Source organism: Coturnix japonica, chromosome 4, assembly GCF_001577835.2.
Source record: "Coturnix japonica isolate 7356 chromosome 4, Coturnix japonica 2.1, whole genome shotgun sequence".
Taxonomy (NCBI): Eukaryota; Metazoa; Chordata; class Aves; order Galliformes; family Phasianidae; genus Coturnix; species Coturnix japonica.
In genome coordinates, this window is record NC_029519.1 from 62,727,548 (window position 1) to 62,748,563 (window position 21,016).

At 37.4% G+C, this 21,016-nt stretch overlaps 1 protein-coding gene across 4 annotated transcripts in view; it reads right to left on the reverse strand.

Moving 5' to 3' along the window:
- Nucleotides 1–1,468: 1,468 nt before the first annotated feature.
- FAM114A1 (family with sequence similarity 114 member A1) overlaps nt 1,469–21,016 on the reverse strand; it is a 28,966-nt gene continuing 9,418 nt past the window's right edge. For 3 of the 4 annotated variants that reach the window (XM_015862479.2, XM_032444611.1, XM_032444610.1), the window contains 11 exons: nt 18,869–18,982; nt 18,586–18,692; nt 17,770–17,904; nt 15,168–15,320; nt 13,318–13,441; nt 11,566–11,651; nt 10,288–10,458; nt 9,071–9,210; nt 8,034–8,106; nt 5,195–5,248; nt 1,469–3,638 (listed from right to left, as the gene is read on the reverse strand). In XM_015862479.2, the coding sequence (XP_015717965.1) occupies nt 3,537–3,638; nt 5,195–5,248; nt 8,034–8,106; nt 9,071–9,210; nt 10,288–10,458; nt 11,566–11,651; nt 13,318–13,441; nt 15,168–15,320; nt 17,770–17,904; nt 18,586–18,692; nt 18,869–18,982 (1,259 nt within the window). In that variant the 3' untranslated portion in view covers nt 1,469–3,536. The remainder of the gene's footprint in view (nt 3,639–5,194; nt 5,249–8,033; nt 8,107–9,070; nt 9,211–10,287; nt 10,459–11,565; nt 11,652–13,317; nt 13,442–15,167; nt 15,321–17,769; nt 17,905–18,585; nt 18,693–18,868; nt 18,983–21,016) is intronic. The other variant, XM_015862478.2, reaches the window with a different exon arrangement.

Here is a 21,016-nt window from a genome sequence, read left to right on the forward strand (position 1 = left end):
TGAAGCAATGGATGCTGGAGTGTAGGAGCAAATCATGGGGAAGAGAGATTTACACATGAATAGACAACACCCTAAAAGGCAGCAAACGATTTACAGCTCTCTTTGTTTGCAAAAACAACACAAAAACCTTTTAATATACAAGTATGGTGTGACTTACCTCATAGTTTACTTTGCTCAGACCTGTAGCAGTGGATTATCTGTGAGGCTGTGGGCGTGCAGACACTGTTTTAATCTATTTCTCAGCCTAGTGTTCAAAAGTCTGCCTTGGTCAAAGCTTTTCTCTCTGTGTACAAAGGTATACTCAACAATGAACAAAATGTCACGAAAGCCCAATCTGCTCAAGACAGCAGGTAATTTCCACAACTGAGGCTATTTTTTTTAACAAGTACCTAAAACCTGGTAGTTCAAGAAATGTCAGAGCTGGCTGGAAGAAAGGTGAAAGAAGAAAGAATTTCCTATGAATGTTTATGACAGTGTCTATCCTTGTCAGGTTCTCAATAAAATCCCATTAATCACTCCAAAGGTAAATCACAAAATCACAAATACTTCACTAGGTACATCTCCTCATCATATTACTCTTTATAACACTTCTTAGTACACTGTCCCAGTTCTGTATCTCAAATGATTTATTTGACTTAAGGAAAAATACAAGCCAATGTGCCATGGTTTTATAATTGTTGGTCACTGGTATTCCACATCATAACATCATGCAGTGCACTGGGAGTTAAAGTGTTAATGCTCCAGTTCTGGGTACCTGTCTGGAAGAAAAGAAGAACTGAATTCCCCAGGGGGACTTTTTGGTCAGAGAGGAGATAGAACTCCTGGCAAGGTGTGATGATACCATATTTAGTAAATTAGGTTGTTTCTCCTCAGATTGTTGCTACCGTTTTAAATTATTTTAGGGTCCCCTACGTACATAATTTAAGCAAGACAGCAAAACCTCTCACAAGGAATATCTCAGACAAGCAATCTTTGACTTAAGAATGTCCCTCAACAATTTAAATGCTATCCCCTGAGGCTTCTAATACAGCGCTGTTCAGCCCCCACTAAAATGCACCACTATTAACTACCACATTTTTCTGACAGTTTTAACACTATATATTCTGCACTGTAGTTCAAAGGAAAACCGAAAGGTCCATAAGTAACTAAAATAATTTCCATCAGAAAACATGAACCCCACACAGGAGCTGTACAGAAGAGCTCTTGGTACATCCCTTGAATGATTCCCTGGTTAGTAATACTGTGTTTACAGGTACCTGCTGCAGAGCTCTGTGCCAACAGTGACAGCAAAGCTTTCTGACAAAAGGTTATGATCAAATTAAAGAATAAATCCAAGATGTATTGACTGACAGCTGAAAACGCCAGGCTTTCTTGGTAATCTCCGTGTGAAAAACAAGTTTCTAAGCAGCTCGCATATTCCACTTGCCAGCACAGAACAGGAAAAAAAATGCTTCACACAAAAGAACTATTTACAGGTTTTTGACTATTTTAATTGGTGTCCAGAAACTTATAATTGAAAACTGCTTGTGGTCAAGTATGTGGAGAAAGCACGTGGTCTTCAGTAATTCACACTGAGGGGTTGTTCTGGGCCTGTGTGTATACAGGAGTCACTCCTGGTCTTGTACATGAATGCATGTTTCTTGCAGCAACCAGGCAGGACTAGCACAGAGGAGTATGTTTATTCCTCTTTTATTCCTCTCAAGGTGCAGAGGTCAGAGAAACACTGAGTTAAAAGGTTTTCATTTGGAAACATGCTTCCAGAAATGAAGAAACATCAGATGGAAGCAGCACACACAGATACTGTGGTTGTGGGGAGCTGTATCCTACCTTGGGCTGCTGAGTCCACTCACCAGTTACATTTTCCAGTGTCTCCTTTTTCTATCACATCATGGTGAAGTCAGCAGTTCAATATGGCATCAATACCAACAAATGTCAAACTCTCTTTCCCTTCCCAGCTGCCAAGAGGTTTGCTTACTTTTGCTCCCAGCACTTTTTAAAGCACATTCTGTACAAGTGCATTTGAAGGCCATACTCCTGCTTTCCCAGAAAGATGTCTCAAAGGTTTTAAATTACAGAATGGTAGAAAATACATCCTGCATAAAGAACTGATTGCGTGGGGTAGTGAAAACTTCATCCTTTAATATCAAAAGATGGAAAAGTCACAATGCCTATAACTGCAGATCAGGGACAACAGTGTAAGACAGAGACAGACCTTCCTGTCATCATTTCTGTGGACTCACCGTACGCAAAGCAGATACATGGCTCCTCCTTTCTAACAAACAGGACATTGCTTCCTCTGTTCCCTAGTTTTTACAACGTATGAACTATGCACCTATGATTAAACATAATCAGATCTTAGCTACAATTAAAAAATACTTAAATAGAATTTATGAGTGTATTGGAAAGAAAAAAAAATACAAAATAGCTGTGAGAGATGTAATAACAAAAATCCAGGAGAAAAGGATACATCTAATACAGGAAGGGTCTTCCTGTCTTTGGAAGTAAACTGGGCTAAAGAAACACTGAGGTTCACCGCTCAGGACTTTGAGTTAAGAGTACGTGAAGTTATCACGGCTGTTAGTGTTACTCTGCAGCATTCCTGCTGCTCAGCTGCACTGTCAAGCCACTGCCTCAAAGAAACAGTGACTGTTCCAACATACCCACCACACCAATTGTCTTCATCACCTCTCTGCACAACTTCACTGTTGTGCCCCAAAATGATAGTTCTGACTCGTCAGTGTTTGTAACTCCTTTTGGTAAAAAGGTTCATAATATTTGAACACCGAATTAGAACCCAAAGAGGTAACCTGGTAACACATCTGACAGGAGATTATTTGGGGGGGGAGTGAGGGGGGTTTGTAAACTGCTGTCAAGTAATTAAAAGAGGGGAGAATTTCTGCCTCACTCCATTTCTTTTTAGTACAATTCTGGATGCATATCCTCCAGACTTTTAACTAGGGTAAGTTAGTGCCTAATGCTGTGCAACCCCTCAAACACATACAGTTAAGTAAGTAGTGAGATTATTACGAGGTTATCACATACTACTGTAAATAATAATTAACAAGTGCAACACTATGGTAATTTGTTCATGTTGACTAAACTTAAATACTGAGAGCACCTTTTGAAACACACATTTTTAACTGACAGGAAGCAAGCAAAGGAAATTACTGTTTGGGCTGAAATGTCTTAAGGAACTTCCCGTTCTAATTGGCTTCATATGTTGTGCACAACCACAAGGGTCAACGTTTAGAATCTGTTTTTATGTCAATACCAATAAATCATTAATCCAATTTAAATTAATGCAAGGGCTGTACTCTGATGGAAAAGTAATGACTCACTTTTCTAACTGTTTCTGAAATCTGAAAGTCTGAAAGAGCTTTAAGATGTTGCTTGATATTGTATGTGCAAAACTGCATTGAGTGTCTTCAGAGAACTCTTGGAGGCCAGACATCTTCCATACCACCTCTTCCAGCTGTACACACCAAAAGGCTTTGTGGTCTCTGTTAGGCCCAGAGGTGACAACTGCTGGGAGACCGTCACTCTTGTGCTTTCAAACAGCTGGTCTGGATATGTGAGATCTGCAGCACTGGAAGCAATAGCTGGAAAGCATCCTGAATGTAAGTAGTACTGTTGCAGCCCTAATGGGGAGAGAAAGTGAGGTTCATCAGTTTACTTGTCACGTATTTCTAGAATTACAATGTAGTTTTAGAATAAACTGTCTTTGTTAGATCTGCATCATGCGTTATTAGCATATGTATTCCCACAGGATTTTAGAATCCGTAGATAACAAAAAATGATGCATTACAATGGCTTACAATAAATAAGCGTGGCCTGTATTGCTACATAAAAATCTGATTTCCTCTCAGTTTGAACTCCTGGAGAGTTTTGTTTGTAACACGAGTAGAACAGCATAGCGCTGTATTCAAAAGTAGACCTGACTTGTTAAATACAAATCAACTATTCCTTCCATCAACTGAACTAACTTTGAATTTGGTACAGGCGGAAGGAGCGTCACTGAACTTAACAGTCTGAATTATTATAACGATCTAAATACACCATTTAGTATTTCCAGAATTTCTAACACTGGACAGCACAGCAGCTTGTAATACTTAATGAACCCAGGCTGGACTAATGTGTATTGCTATACAAATAATGAGACTATAGAAGTCTCATATACTCATATACAAAACAGCTTATTACACTATTCTGCTCCTTCCCAGACATTGCATGTCCTGGAGCACATAAAGATGTGTCAGCTGCAACAGCAAATTTACCCTATAATGTAAGGAACCTTTAGTAATTTTTATTAAAGTTTTATTCAATTTTTCCTTATTTTCCTTAAAGATACTGAATTACACTAAATTGCTTATTTTAAAACAACCTTTTCATTGTTTCTAAAAGAACATGACTATCAGATGCAGAATGGCAAACTGCAGTCACTACTATTTGCATGTTTGTTTAAAGAGACATGATCTGATTAGCTGATGGAAGAGAGTGCGTGCTGTAGATAGTACAGTGATAGTATAGTGTTTCAGTAATTTATGAGCATATTACTCCCATTTAACCTCTTCTCTCCATAGTAAACTGAGGCCAATTTAACTCACTGTGCTTTTCTGATGAAAAAATAGATCATGATGAATCATAGAAGAAATCATTCTGAACATTCTGATGCCTGACATGTGGCTATCCATGCACTGACCAATGCTGCTGGACTGTGAATCTCAGCAGAAATCTAAATGCCTGTGGATAGGAAACTGCAGCATTCCTGCAATCCAAACTCTAAAGAAAAGCACAGGCTGAAACTACCTGTGAGCAAGAAATGCTTTGCAAGGTTTGAAACTGTTAACAGTAAGAGCAGACTTAGCCCAGCCAGCTTGTGCATAAGTTAAAAAAGGGCACCAACAGCGCATTGCAAACTTCCTGTTGTGCTCTGACCAGTAAGCTGCAGAACTTAAGCTGGTCAGTCCCCCTATAGTCACACACTTTTAAGAACCTTCACAAATGCAGTATTACTACTTACAGTATTTGTGGGAGAGGCTGAAGACCAAAACAAGGATTTTCTAAGCTTGCACTCATCAGCCAGAATAGTATCATCACTACTTTATAGAGTTCTGTCTTCGGACATAAATGTGTCTGTTTCACTTTGAAATCATCTTGCTAGAGCATTCCTAATGTGAAAAAGGTGACAACTTACCTCTAATAATACACTGTCAATGATAGGGTTAAGAACCTCTGCCTTCATACTGCTCTGTAAACCACAAAATAGAATGAAATGTCAGAACAAGAAATACATTTAACAGAAATATATTGGCATCTGAGCAGTGCTTTTATGGATTCTTGAAATGTCTTGTTTCACCTTGATTCTTATTCAGACTGTTTATCACATTATTCCCTTTAACTGTGCCTACATTTCATACACACCTCAGTAGCCCCCACGCATTTCTATCACCGAGTACAATGAACTGAGACTGACCCAGGATTTTACTTTTTCATTAGTTCATGTAATGCAGAATTTTACATTGCTTGGTTTCCTATGGATATGGGATTTATGTGACTACAATGTCTTCCCATCTGACTGCCAGTGCCTTTTTCATCCCCCTCAATGTTTTTTAGCCATTGGCTTATTTCAAGGGTAAGTAAAGTTCAGAAGAATAAGGATGTTCTTAGATTGTTAGATGGTTCCTGAAAATCTGTGGTTAGGTGGAAGTGAAAGGCCCAGAGTAGATCCCCTTCAGAAAGAGAAATAGGTGAAGCAGACCCTCAGCCTGGAGATGGTGCGGTTGAGTTGGACAACATAAGCTGTCCAGTGAACATGTGTGACTGGCTCAGCACACAAGGCTTTTTTCTCGCCTACCAGCCAGGAATGAGGATGGGTACACAGAGCAAAGCCCCAGAAAACCAAGAGTCATTATCTCTTCTGATTTTCATAATGACAAAAGTTCTTTCCTTTTTTCCTTCTCACCATTCTCTGTATCGCACTGTATTTCTTAGAATGACATTAAACTCCAGGAAGATTCGCTTTCTTCTAATGCCAAATGGCAGACTCACTTAGAACATGGGGAATACAATATCCACTAATTTAACTGAAATATGTCCCCTTACAACCTTCTGGCTTTCATATTACAGATTTAAAGAAACATGACTAATCTTCATTTTAGCTCGGACACAGCAGAACAAAGGGACGGTGGTTAGATAAAAGAAAAGCAATTTTACTGTCAGTTATTAGGAAATCCATTACAGAAGGTACCGTGTAGTTCATTGTCAATAAATTTTGTTTCAGATGGAGAGCAGAATCAAACAGTATTGACTGCATGCATCAGTAAGTTTAAGTTTGAAAAATATATGACATAGCAGGAGAAGGTGCTATTTCTTAGTTCTGCATTACTGCTCCCTGCTAGAAATACTGTAACATTATGGAGTATGAGCACAGCCAGCACTACAAATAATAACTGAATTATAAAGATATAGCTAATTAGAATAGCACTATGTTTGAAGAAAAAAAGGCAACAGTATTTTCTGCTCTAATCTATTTCTGTCTCCCACAACTCAATGTACTTTGCAACATATACTGTGTTAATGTGTTAAACCAAGTGCTGCTGGCAGCATAAGGAGACAACTGAGCCACTGGGACATGCAGGAAGATGCAGAATTTGTTGCACGTTCCTGTGAGATGGGTGCTCCTTGCTTCCATGACTGATCATGGGAGAAGAAGATCCACATGGAAGCTTGTGAGATTGGAAGAGACCCTTAAAGGTCATCTAGTACAACTCCCCAGCAATGAACAAGGACACCTTCAGCTCGATCAGGATGCTCAGAGCCCCATCCAGCCTGACTTTGGATGTCTCCAGGAATGAGGCCTCTACCACCAATCCCAGTAACCTGTTCCAGTGCTTTGCTATCAAATCATAGAATAACATCATCCTCTAGAAGCTTCTCAGGGATGTGACAGTTCTTAAACATCACCAGACAGCCCAAACAGAGCTTTCTTCTAGAGAGTATGCCAACAGTAGGAAGTGTATTTGTGCTTGATTTCTTCCTGTGTCCATACAAATATGCACAAGATCAATCAGGTCCTAAAATCTGGGCCGAGAGCTAATGAGCACAAAACCAAGTGTGATGCTTATGACAGCTTCATTTTCCAACCTTCTGATTTGTCCCAGCTTAATATTTCATGTGAAATTTATTTTTGTTTGTGCAGGTATTTACTGCAAGTGTGTCACAAAAATGATAGAACACAATCCCAAATTGCAAAATGAGCCAATTCTTCAAGGTTAATGGGAAGGAATGTAAATTATTCAGAACAAAAGCAATCTAAGATTATCTTCTCAACAAATAACTGGAAAAAAAACCCTTCACTGATGTGTTGGAAGAGCTCATGTGACTGCTGTGGAAATTTCCTTTGATGTACATTCACCCTCTCCTGGAGTAATCAGGAGAGCCAGAATTCTTCTCTGATCTTCATGAACAATTTCAGCATCAGCAAAACATTTGCCTCTGGATCCTGCTAGAGTACTCAGATGTCAGTCCTTTTAAAAATATCTCAAAAGGCAGAGCCTGCACTGTGGGTCCTGAAAAGGCCCCACTGCTCCCCTGCAGCGCCTGCCCATCTGTCCTCATAACAGCACTCCCTTTGCCAATGAAAGCAAAGCAAAAGGAAAGAAAGGTCATTCTTACAAAGATGGCCACAGATAACTGGGTGTTCCCAAATGGCCTCACTTGGGATATAAATCAGTGGGGCTTTTTTTTGTTGTTTTGTTTTTTCTTATTTAAAGTTTTGGAAGTACAAAGAGATTTTTCTACTCTTATGAGATTAAGATTATTTTATCTCATGGGAGAATGGTGTCTAGAAAGGTTTTAGAAGGCAGAGGACATGCTGCAGTCTATCAAGGCTTATAAGCTTCCAGGAATCTGCTAGCAAAACATTTCCTCAGATCAAGAGCATGAAGTGCCCTCTTTATACTGGTAATACTTTCTATTTTAAGAAGTGAACTGTGTTAACAAAAGCTCAAACAGTGAAGAAAATGTTTTCTTACCCCAGCTGCTGTTAAAGAATCAGAAAACTTCTTTGATAAAGATGAAACTTCATTGCACATAGCACCTGTTAAACTGTGTTAAAAAAAAGGAGAGACAAGTACAAGATTACAGCCTTTCCCTGGTAGCAGATAAAAAGCCTGTGACTACCGCAGGCACCAACTTCTTTTTGGAAGCCAGGAATGTTCCTAAGGCAGTTTTGCTTCTAGTAAATTTTAAAATATCTCAGTGTAGGTTTTGCTCACTATGTAAGTTCTAAATTGCTCCACTGAAAATTTTAGTGCTGACTACAGCAGCAAAATGTTGGCTTAAACACTGCTCTTTTTTGATAAATGTTTCAAGTTTTAGAATTCTAAGCTTTTGGTTTTACTGTTGTTTTTATGATGGTTGCAGCAACACAGCTCCCAGAAATACTCATAGAATTAAATCAAGCTTTAATGAGAATAAGGAGAAGATTCTTATCTAAGCATAGAAAACATCTGTTCTGTACTAGAAGAGGAAGTATACTTGTGGTTAAAGTACAAGAGGAAAAGGAGACCTAGTTCTAATTCCAGACCTTTAACTGTTTTGCTAAATATTCACAAGTAGATAATATCAAACCTCATCCTGTAAACTGCAGGATAATTTTGCTCTAAGTCTGCAAAGCACTTAAGTACTTAGTTTTGGACTTGAGTGTTTCAATGGATTCCGCTAGGGAGTCCATTTTACTTAGGACTCAAGTGCTTGTAACATCTTGGGGTGAGCAAAACTCACTGAAATGCATAGAATCTATCACTACAGAGAGCTTTAAATCCAAATTCTGTGTTCCCCTGCACAAAGTGGTTTCTTAAATTTATGCATTTTCTGTTGTGTATTACTACAAAGTTACTGATAGCCTTTGTGACTTGACTACGAGGAAATACAGCACCAAGTCCCCTAAAGCCAAGTGCTGTTTATTGATTCATGAACTTACTGCACTTTCAAGTGTCAAGAGCTCAAGAGAACTTAATGATTTTCAAGCAGATGTCAAGCAATCATATGTGAAATATGTAACACTTACTTTGTCAGTACTTTTGCTTGATCTTGAGCCGTCTTTTCTACTTCCTGCCCATGTAGAATTAATTCCGCTACTTTATGAAGCTGTTCTATACAACGAGCAGTTACCTCAGCCAGACTTTCAATGGACAGCATGTAGATTTCCTTAAATTAAATTGAGAATAGAAAACAATATAATCAGCAATAGCAGCGCTGATAAATATACATACGTGAGATAATTTGAAACACAGAATGCTTCCCCACCTCCCCAACTAGAGATACTATCACACATATGCCATAAAGTCATCCTCACAAAATGGTACTGAAAAATGAAATACCCACAGATTAAAAAATACAGACCATATGGTGATCAAGAAAAACTAGTAAGAACAAATCCCTCATTTATTTGGATGGGAAATTTGTCAGGCTCATGGATATTTCTGATCAGCAATGATAAAAAAAAGATCTACCTAGCACTCTGGCATCACAACTCTCACAAGCTGGTGCCAGTTGGATATTTACAATCGCATAAAAATCTGTAATATATACAGATATATAACTCCATTTCCTTCTTTGGATAATTTCCCGTAAGGAAACATGGCAGATGATTTATTTATTACAATAAATTAAAAAATCTTGACAAAGATCCTAAACACATTTGCAATTGTTGTAACTTAGCATAAAATATTCAATCACAATCAACCAACTCAACAAGAAGTGCTAAATGAACAAAACACATTTAGCCCTCGGTGTTATCTTTCATAACGAGAATTAGCACTTATGAATTGCCTAAATACTATTTGTTCGGTCTGGTCGTGATTTGAGCAATTCATGAGTTTAAGCTGAAGAATTTTTGCTGTGTACTGTGACTGGGAGGAAGAGATCCTAAGGACTGTAGATATTTGACCTTCTCTGTTCTTCAGATTTACACCACAGAATTTCTCAGCTCACTGTGTGTTGCTTATATCTGTGTAAACACACAGAAATGTAGACAGGAAGAAAATACGATGCACAGAGGATTTGGTACATTGATATTTACTCATGGGAAAAGACTAGTAGTAAAAATATTCCTGTAAGTTAACTTCCCAATGGGTCTACACTAAACTATATCTATTAATTTTTCCTCAATAACTCAGTGAGTTTAGCAAATAAGAACAACTTATAGCACCAATACATAAGATAAAGAAGAAATCTAACAAAGTACGGGAATTTTCTTAAACTTATTCTCCAAAAGTATTTTACCTCCACAGTTTTGCTTTTATTTACTCCTGATTTATCATTGTCAATTTTGTCTTTTCCTTCTTCAGTCTTTTCTTCATCAGGCTCTCCAGGTTTTTCTTTCAGCTTCTCTTCTATGTCAGCTGAGGAGGATAAACTGGCTTCTTCCAGCCACTCGTGAGCTTTCTTCCTAGCCTGCCAAACAAAGAACCCAACCCCAAAGTACAGTTAAAATAGGGAATATCAAATATTTTTCCTAAACATTAATTAACAGCGTATTTAATCACTTTCATTTTTTCATTCAGAAGTTTTAAACATATCAAGTCTCTGTGTGGCGTTTAGTTAAGTGTGTTTTCAAACAATTGTAGGGAGAAGTATTCCTGGCTACATAGAGATGGATCAGCCAGGGTAAATCCGGTACAGGCACGAAGTTCTTAGCCAACACAAAGAATTACTGTTAATACCTATGAATATTTCAAGATGATTAATATTTCAGCTTAAGGAGGGATTGTTGAAAGGAATGTACATGGAAATAACTTCCCCGAATTAAGAAGAGGTTGGTATAAAGAAAGGCAAAAATACTGCAGAGGTAAGAGAGTTGTCCCAAACTCTTAAAAGAAAAATAATTAGAAAGTCACAGTATTTCCTGCTACCTTCCCAGGCATGAAAGTAGATTAAAGAAGAAAAACCTTGAAGTTGTATCTGAGCTTCCAAGACAACTTTTATAGTTAGTAAGAAATTTATTATTTCCCTTTTTAAAGGTAAATTTGAATTAAAACAAGTAACAACCTAAACCTAAACTGGCTATCAGTAAGCTGTCTATGCAGCTGGAGAGAAAAAAAATCTGAGCCTAAGATCAGCAGGTGAATCACCTTTAAGGGTGCTTGATGGCAAAAACGTGACTACTAATGTAATTAGTTTCTAGTTATCTAATTTTCATAGGTTTAATGCTTGGTGAGATAAATTTAAGACCTCCTTTATAGCTGAGAAGGTCTGGAGAAATACCTCAGGAACATGCTCCTGAACTTTGCCACTGTCCTTCATACCTAAGACCAAGTTTGCTGATCTCTGTTCTGCTGAGACATTCCTGCTTTAAGACTTTCTAACATGGCCTACTGTGCTAGTCAGGCATTTCAACTTTATTCCTCACTAATCTCAGTTCTTCCGTGAAAGTACTTACACTTTTCATCCCACCCTCCCATGCTCTATCTTCTCAACTGTCTGATCCTAGCTAGCTGCAGCTCTGTGTCAGACCAGCACAAAGACCTCCCTCTTTGCCCAAGCTCACTGGCAAGTACTAACCTTGTTCAGTTTGTCAGGAGTTGCAGCCACATGTAATTCAAATAGCAGCTCTGTGAGCATGCTGACAAATTCTTCTCCCATATCTGCTGCAAGAGAAAGATGCTTTTTCTTATCATTAATATTTGACACGATTTAACCTGCTTAATACCTTAAAAAGAAAAGTCCCTTTACTGAGCCTGATAAAAATCCAACTACTTCAAAAATGAATGTCATACCCTTGCTTTGTCCTTACTTTGTTTCTGTTCTGGACACACTGAATTCACTTGTTCTTAAGACAATGCCAAATTGTTCTATAAACTGCAGCACAGTGAAAGCAGATAGGCACTTCACCAGATCAATGCAGAGCTGGCAACACTGTTGATAACTGGCATATTCATCTCAGTTTCCTTCCTTAACCTCACATGCTTGCACATGAAATCTTCGTTGTTAATGGCTTTCAAAATGTAGGCAAAGCTGTTTCTCTCATTATTTCATAAACAGCTGAAAAGGAAAATTACATGAAAGGGCCGCGCAATCACAGCATGGGGAAAACGTCAGAAAATCAAGAGCTTTCTCCTACCAGTATCAGAAAATATCCTTTTCCTCTTTTTCAGTTGATTTCTCATCTCTCACTCAGCTTAGCAAAGAGACAAAAAACCTCCAACCACAGTTTCAAAGTTGTCAAGAACAAAGTCCTACCCTGCTTCTTTCCCAAAGCAGCCCTCCAAAGATCACTTGTTTGGACTGAAAGCATTAACTTAGAAACTGAAAGCAGCACTAACACCTCTGAGTGAATTCTGGAGAGCTTAGGTAAAACAAACAGCCACTCTTCTTCAGATACTCTAGTACAAGACACTGACTTTCCTCTCAGCCTATTATATATGTATATAGCAGTAAATAACACTGCATAAATAACATGGCCTAGATTACAAGAAGCTGGCAAAAAAAAAAAGTAGGTGGTAATTAACTTATTTTTTAAATATTATTCAGTGGCTAGTTAAGTTTTAACACCTTCAGACACCAAAAGATCACATCTGGCTTCTGTAAAGGGGTGGCTTTACCAAATAAAGGAAAAAACCGACAAGCTTTTTCAAGTATAGAGGCATGGAAAATCCTGCAGAAAGTAAGTTTGTCACTGGTTTTACATGCTTGGTGGTTTTTGGTAAACTCAAAGTTCTTTTCCAGGTTTTAACACAGCCTGCTCCTTTTTACTACATGACCAAGTTTAAGTGAAACTACATAATTTTGCAATAAAAATATGACATTAAATGAACATCTGGCTTGCAGGATTGATTTGATTTTGTAAGAGTAAAACCTATTAATGCACTTAAAAAGACCTTGCTTAGCACAGACTAGAATGGAGCCTCCTCTTTAGAGCAAGACATGAGCTGTGTTTAACTCTGACCAAACTGTTGTTAAGCTGTACCTTTATCTATGCTAGATGCCAAATGATGTTTAAAATTTCTCCTAATATTAAACACTTCCTGTTTCCATAAGAAAGCCTCAGTCAGATCATTTTCCATTTTTATTTCTGTTTTCAATGATGATATGGCAAAATAGTGTAATAGGTTCTTACCTCACACTTCAATTACAACATAAATCCAAACTTAAGTGTTCTTCCAACTTCCAGAACATCAAGAACATTCATTTTGGTGACTTTCTCATGAGGAGTATTGAGATAATAGACATTACAGTTTGGATTGCAATTTTTTAAGTGACTATATACAGAAGTAACAATTGTTCACATGGTTAATTGTCTGTATTCCTAATTACCTTTCTGTGCCTGTACCACTTCATCGTCTGATTCCGCTGGGACAAAAATCTCCTTTATAGCAATTAAATCATTTTTCACAATCTCCAACTGCTCTCCATCAAGTGTTTCCAAATAGGACTGAATCTGTAAAAGAAAGGGTGAACACTCCTAAATGAAACACAGCCTTTCTTAAATTCATAACTTTGATGCCAAAACAGACAAAGTACGGGAAACTTCCATTAAACCCAAATATCTCTAACCTTCCAACTCCTGTAAATATGTGTTTAGTTCTCATTAAAAAAAAAAAAAACAAAAACAACTAATGAGTATCACAAAATTACACTAGCCTTGCAAGATCATCAGGTCTCTACTTTCAAGCAGAACAATTATTCTGAATTATAGATCTGTGGTTTAATTGCAAGCTGTGTTACATTTGGAATTGTTTGGGGGTGAAGACAGTTGGCAAGAAGAGCACAGACAATTCATACTTAGTTGGAGCAATCCTGGGAAGAGCTGGGAAAAAAACACCTGTTTTTCTTCCCTCAGAATGCCACCAAAATGTATTGTCAGTGTATTGATCTGACAATATGACATTCTGAGGGATGTATTGAGAGATCTTTTGAGATATCCACAGGCATCTCAGATATCTGCAGCTCCTTGCATATGTAATAGGGTTGCATACCCAAGAGAGATGGAAACAGATTATTTTAATCATTGTTTGCACTGCAGTAATGTATTAATCTCATGATGCTACTCTGTACCCGTGACTGGCAAGTCTCAAAAATTTCTCTTGTGTTCCACATTGCTACATCCATTTCATATGCTCAGAGTAAATACAGGATAATGTTGGGAGATCCAATTCAAGCTGTGAAGGGCTCTATAGTGTTGGGTTTTTTGTTTGTTTTTTCCCCCTCTCATTTCATATGATTAACTGTAAAGTTCTAAAGTGAAAGCTCAAAAATAATTTAAAAATCCCTGCTATTTAAGGGACCTAGTACATCAGCAGTGCCTTTGCACTCCCTTGCATTCCTCCTGTGGCCCAGAGTGCGGATTTTGGGCTGCTAGTATGGGTCTCAATATTACAGGTACTGAGGATATGTAGTGTGGTGTACTTGGAATGTTCTATGAGCCTTCTGGAATATATATCAGCCAATTGGAATTGTTGACCCAGGCAGCTGCATTCAGCCTTATGTGCTTATATCCTCTTCCAGACAGCTGAAAAAGGAAGACTATGAACAAGTTATCTAGGAGTTATCTAAGACACAGCATGCAGCACACCCATGGTTACAACTTGTGCAAGTCTTACTGTGAAATACCACAGGGTAAGATGAAGAGTGTTGACAGATACCATTGGCCTAAACTTCTTTACTATGTATTACTTTCCTGTTTTGTAAGATGTTTTTTGTTCTTGTTCATTTTTAAAAGTAGGCTCTTGAACCTTCCACAGGGGCTTTGAATTTATAATATTGCATTTAGACATAATTATGGAAAACAGAAGTGTGGATAGTAGGTACCTGGCTTCTATTAAAACGAGCTTCTATTATCTGTGAGAGCAATTAAAACAAAAAAATAACTACTCTTTCTAATTAAAAATCACCCAGAAAGTGAGGAGTGCTGACCACAAAAACAAAATTTTCAGAAAGTAATATTCAGTTATGAAGTTGTTTCTTTTAAGCTAATCTTTAAATCCAATTCTAGATGTACTGAAATGAATTTTCCTGAAGACACAAACTGGCCGGCCCCTGAGACCAAACCAACTTTCTCTGCAGCTGATGGAAAACTTGCCATTTATTTCTCATGCAACCGCACAGCAAAACAAAAGAACAATTTTACACCAGTTATTGTGATTTATCCAGTCTACATACTGTACCTGGTTTTCACTTTCATTTGACAAGATTTCTAGAGCTTCAAGATGAGACAAACCCTGGAACTCATCAAAAAGCAGTCCATAGTGTGCTGTTCTTTCAACTGTAACTTGCTGGGCCCGTCTCAGTTTCTCTTTTTCTTTAGCTTCTCGCAGCAGCTGCAGAAACATACATCATTCCTGTTGTTATATTGGTGGTGCTGTAGCTATGACAGATTTTATTACTACTCTTGCAATAAAATCTGGGACTATATCACACCTGCAGAGCTGAAAAACCCAACTTTTATAAGCAAGTCTAATAAAATATTTATGTAGCATTCTAAGTCTGTTTTTCCCAATAGTAATTGCCAGCCATCTTTTATTTTTTTTTTTTTAAAACAACGAGCAAACAAATAATCTTTATGTTTTCAAAATCCATGTCTGCTATGGACACCATCTCATAAACATAGCTACTAATTACAATGGAAGTAAACCAAAAAGGATTTCATATACAGCATTAAAGACTCCTGCAATCCATCCCACAGACCACAAAATGGAAAGATTATTATTTCAGGGCCTACATTTTTTTTTTTCTTTTTATGCAGACAGGTAGGTATCTACATAAATATTTCCTATGTACATAAAATATTTTTAGTAGATGCTAAAGTAAGTTTTATGTTACAGCAAGACTGGCAAGAGAAATCTAATCAGGCATGTCCTTTCTAAGGATGGAGCAGAACTATACTGCATATACTTGGAGACATTTTGGAGTGTCTACCTTATAAAGCAGACTTTCAAGGAAAGCATGGTCTCTCGTATGACTTTGCCCCTGTAAAGCCCTAAGGTACAGCTTAATCACGTCTTAAATCACCTATGAGCCTCTCAATACAGGTAAATTCACACCACTTACTGTTGTATCATTTAAAATTTCTAAGACTAATTACAGATTTTTTTTTTCAGTCTCCACCATGATAAAGTTAATCACACAGTGTGCAAACATTTTACATACAGATCACCTATAATAAAGCACCATGTTATGAAAACCATGAAAATCAATACATACCACTTTCTATACCAGATTTTATGGGTGGACTCATGCATATTATTCAGGAAAGTATTCTCAAAGGCTCACTTTAAGCCTATGTGCCTAACTTTCTTAAGAAGCCTGCCTAGTCAGCAGAATGGCTCAAACTGACTACAGGCCAGCTTAAAGCCAAACCCAACTTAGTCTTCCCTACCTGCACTGACTAACAAATTACACAAAGCATGAGGTGAAGCTCAGCCTCAATCATTAAAAATGACAAACTGTGTTGCTTCTGAAAACTTTGTCCTATGCAGACAGTATCAGGCTTATTTTAATGTCTCTTCATATTTGATTTTGAGTTATTTTACAACCCTACTTGTCTCCTTCATATTCATGTGTTTAAAAATATTTGGAACATTGAAATTAAAGAAAAGTCAAATCCACTCTTCCATGAAGTTAACACCACCACCTAATTGCATTAGATACAGCCAGCATTTCATGTATGGTATCAAATATGCCTGTATAAACAGCCCTGTGTTTAAAGACATGAATGCTACAACCTAGATAGCTTTTTCTAGATAGATCAAAGACTTCAGTCCTCATAGGAACCACTTTTCACTGCAGATCTAATGCCATTACAGTGTGAAATGCTTTGGGACGCCTTCCATAAAACACGCTCTAGAAACTTAAGCTTGAGCACAATGGCTACAAGTACTTAATTAGACACACATCCAGAACCACACTACACAGACTTCAGCTGTGGTACTGAGGCTGTAGTGTGGTTATGCCTTACATGTTCTTCCACTCAGTCCATGCTAACTTCAAAACAGAGTGCTGCTGCAACAGATATATCACATGTGTAACTGCATTAATGTTTTCACAAGAGTTACTTGTTTTTGGCCTGCTGAGACAGTAACTGTCTGTTTCAACTTAAAATGACTTATGCTAAAGATGAAACGTCTCATTAAAAGAAGAATCCCTTGCCACTTTCTACAAGGGAGCAAATGGGGTAATATCAAAGTCTCTTTTCCATGTCTATTGATTTCTGCAGCTTTCTTCCCGCCAGGAAAGCTAAAATGATTTTGTACTGGTAGCGCATGTACTGCTGTTCCATTACTATGTCCCTGAACCTTTAAAGAGACAAATCATGACATGACTCATCTCTAAGGGTACCTTTAGTTTACTTGGACATAAGATGCAACTTTTTGCAGTTTCGGTTCCTAAGGAACCATACATCATATTCCATTTTTATTCATTTTCATGTAGTACAGTGATGCTTATGCTGGAAGACAGCTACCTACAGCTGTTACAAAAATGCTAACAATTTGGTCATCTCTCTGGAGTGTAATGGTTTATTACCACATGTATTATCTCATCAAAATCAGCTACTCTGAATATAATTATGCAGAAAGAATGATTTTACATCACCTTTTGTAATATCTGTGGGGAAAAATAGATGCTAGAGCAAATACAAAGCAGAATATTTATTTTCATAAGCCTAGCCAATACCTACTGCAATAAAAAAAGCCTCTCCCTGAGGCATCTGAAACTCTGGAAAATGAATGTGAAACTGCAGTGACAGTGTTGTATTAAAATAAATCCAACCTGAGACAAAGAAACTGTTCTTGCCATCAGTGTTTTTGTTCTCTTAAACCCAGGATCGTTTTCTGCAAGGACATTCATGGTTGTCTTCCCAATAAATTCCAAAGCATCTAAGCCTCCAGATAATACACTTTTCCCCTGTATAAAAGAATGAAATGTGGTTATTTCCTTCTCACTTTATGCTAATAGGAACTGTAAAGAGTATTACATTTTCTGACACCATCTTAGGACATTCAGCTGCCCAGACTTTCACTGCTCTAACAATAGGATTTCTGTGCCCATACAATTACGTTACACCATTCTGAATACATTTTCAATGAAAAAAAAAAAAACTATACAAATATTTGTAGTTAATTAAAAGCCTCAAACAAGAGGAAATAAAACACTTGTTGACAATGAAAATTTTAAGAATAATACCACTTTTATTTTATCTTAAGCAGCAGCTAGTCTTTGGGAACACTTTAGGAAAGAAAAATATGGAGCCAAAGCCTACCATGAACAGAATGAGACTGCCACTCAAATTGACTTCTAAAATTTGGGTGTGTTATTACTCTGGAGGCATCCATAGAAATGCAATTGTTTTTCCTGCGTATTTTTACTGGCATTATCCCACGCTCACAATTTTTCAGCTACGTTAAAAATGAATCTCCATTGGCTAATGATTTCAGTTTCAGTAGAAATTACTTTAAATAGGCTTATTAGAAAGCTGTTTTTACAAAGACCTACAGCCTAACAAACAATAATTGGTAAATGTGACCTGCACTGAACTAAAAGTGATGGAAAATCCCTAGAAAAGAGAGGCCCAGCAAAACAACTCACTGTGTTCTGTACGACATTAGTGATAGCTGACAACATCCCACGAGATCCAGATGAAGGGGAAGGAGGAATATTCTCAGAAGAGCTTTGGTCAGGAGAATCTTCTACTTCTAACAAACAAGAACAAAAAGAAAATTTAAAAGGGAGCAAGCTACAGCATCCTTTCACCTCTGAAAGTCACAAATTACAGTAAATGGGATCCTGTGATCAGAATCTTAAAATGTTGTGAATTGTATTAATTTGGCAGTGTCAAAAGTGTCAAAGACTTCAGTGAACTTGAACTTACGTGTAATTGATGTTTCAGCTGCAGGATGCTCTGCTGCTTCTGAAGATGCTGAACTTGCATGATGAATTCCTAGGGTAGTTCCTGCTTTCTCTTTTACTGCTGTTATCCCATGACCTGCAGCAAAAACACATTTTAGATGATATGATGAGAAAACTTATTCCTAACAGTGCATAACATCCTTATGTACCATGAATGATCACCAAAAATAACTCATAATCGGAGTAAGTACTGAAGCTACCTCACTTGCTTGTTTTCTAGGTCAATAATTCACTTGTCCTCCTACATCCAGTACATTAGCTGTCTAGAAATGATAAAGCTAAAATATAATACAAACAATGCTGGATGAAAAACATTTCTTGTACAGTGCACACCCTGCATAACTTTCAAAGCTGATCATTTCCAGCAGTAGAACAGCACAGAATACCTTATCTGCCCAGAAAAAAGTATGACAGTTCAATACTTCTTTGCCTCTCTACCTCAAACTGAACTGTAAATACACAAATAATTTCAGTAGAGCCATTAATACAGATGCTCTATTTTATATCCTATATAAATATACATATATACACATATGCATATGTATAGTCATACAAATATTCTTCTTGAAAACCTCAAGAAAGATGTGGCAAAACTATTTGGAATGGAGTAAGAAGAAGGAAAGCTTAAATTTATGATTCTGTGATTTTCATGTGGGTTGGACATCAGATGCTCAACGAGTTCAATCATAAATGCGCTACAGAAACCATATGGGAGGCAGCACTACTGAAATATGGCATACAAAAAAATCAGAGTATCTGCAGGAAAACACAAAGAAAAGAACAGATGTTCCCTTAGGAACAAAGTGTCAGAAACAAGTAGTTCATACTCCTATAAAAAATGACATCAGGTCCTGATGTTTTACACTGAAAGAAAGATACAAGGCACATAAATGCTCTTACCTGTCTAAAGAAAATATGGCCTTTGTCTATTTTATCTCACGTCTTACAACTGCAAAGGACATGCCAGGTTATCTGCCACAGCAATGTATGTCACTGCTGGGAAAATTCTTGCCTTTTGTAAAGTCTGCTCTGATGCAGATACTGAAGAATGAAGTACTGCTCTGTCTAAACTCAATGTCCTGGGCATTTTAATTGGTTCAATGAAAACATTAGCATAAATAGATTCTCAAATAACTTCTTTACTCATCAGAACTCACTTAAATAACTACTAATCACGCTGACAAATTTAAGTAAAAGATACTTGGTATCACATTACTTTCCATTTCTGCTGACCACAAGTTTTTAAATCAGCAAAAGAATTCCATTCTTTCCATTGACACAAATTGCTTACAAATTTTGACTTGATAAATAAACATTGCCATCTGTAACTATACAAAAATTTAAGTAAAAATGTCAAGTTTCTGTGAACAAATTATGGATTTCCATAAATCATTGTTTTGCAGATGAGCTTATATCTCCTTAGCCTTATAAAACAGCATTTTCAAGGCTGTGTCTATGCACACAAGAACAACAAGAAAATCATTCAGGTCAGCTACAAGTGGTTTTGCTGAACTAAGCTGCACGGCACGTTACCTTTAGCTATAATAACAAAACCAGATGGAAACAGAATATTGCAACTGAAGCAACACAGCACTGTAAAGATACACACATGTACAATTGCAATCAAACTACATGCTGTGCTGGAAACGAAAATGATTATCCATGATTCCATAATGCACAGAAATACAAGGGGTTATGAGAGAAAAGCCTACATTTCAGGGGGTGGCAGCACACTATGTTTATTTCATAACATAACTGAACTGATATTGTAAACTTGGAAACACCTCAGATGATCTCATTTACTCATCTGTAATAGCAGAAGTGGAATAGCTTTGATAAGCATGTGGTTTGCTTCTCTGTGTTGTTGGTTTTGCTTTTCTTGCCTGCATGATTTCATCTCTTTGCTGGTAATTTCAGTGGAATATTATTGTTCAGCTTGCTAGGTGCCATCTTTCATTTGAAGAGGAAGCTTTTCTCAAGCACTTCCAAAACTCTTGGCCTATCTTTGAGTTTGCATGATCTGCCCAAGGCCGGATCAAGGTGAACACAGATCCTTTAGTCAGATACATCCTACTTCACACCAGGCACACTTATCTTCAACCTCCCAACA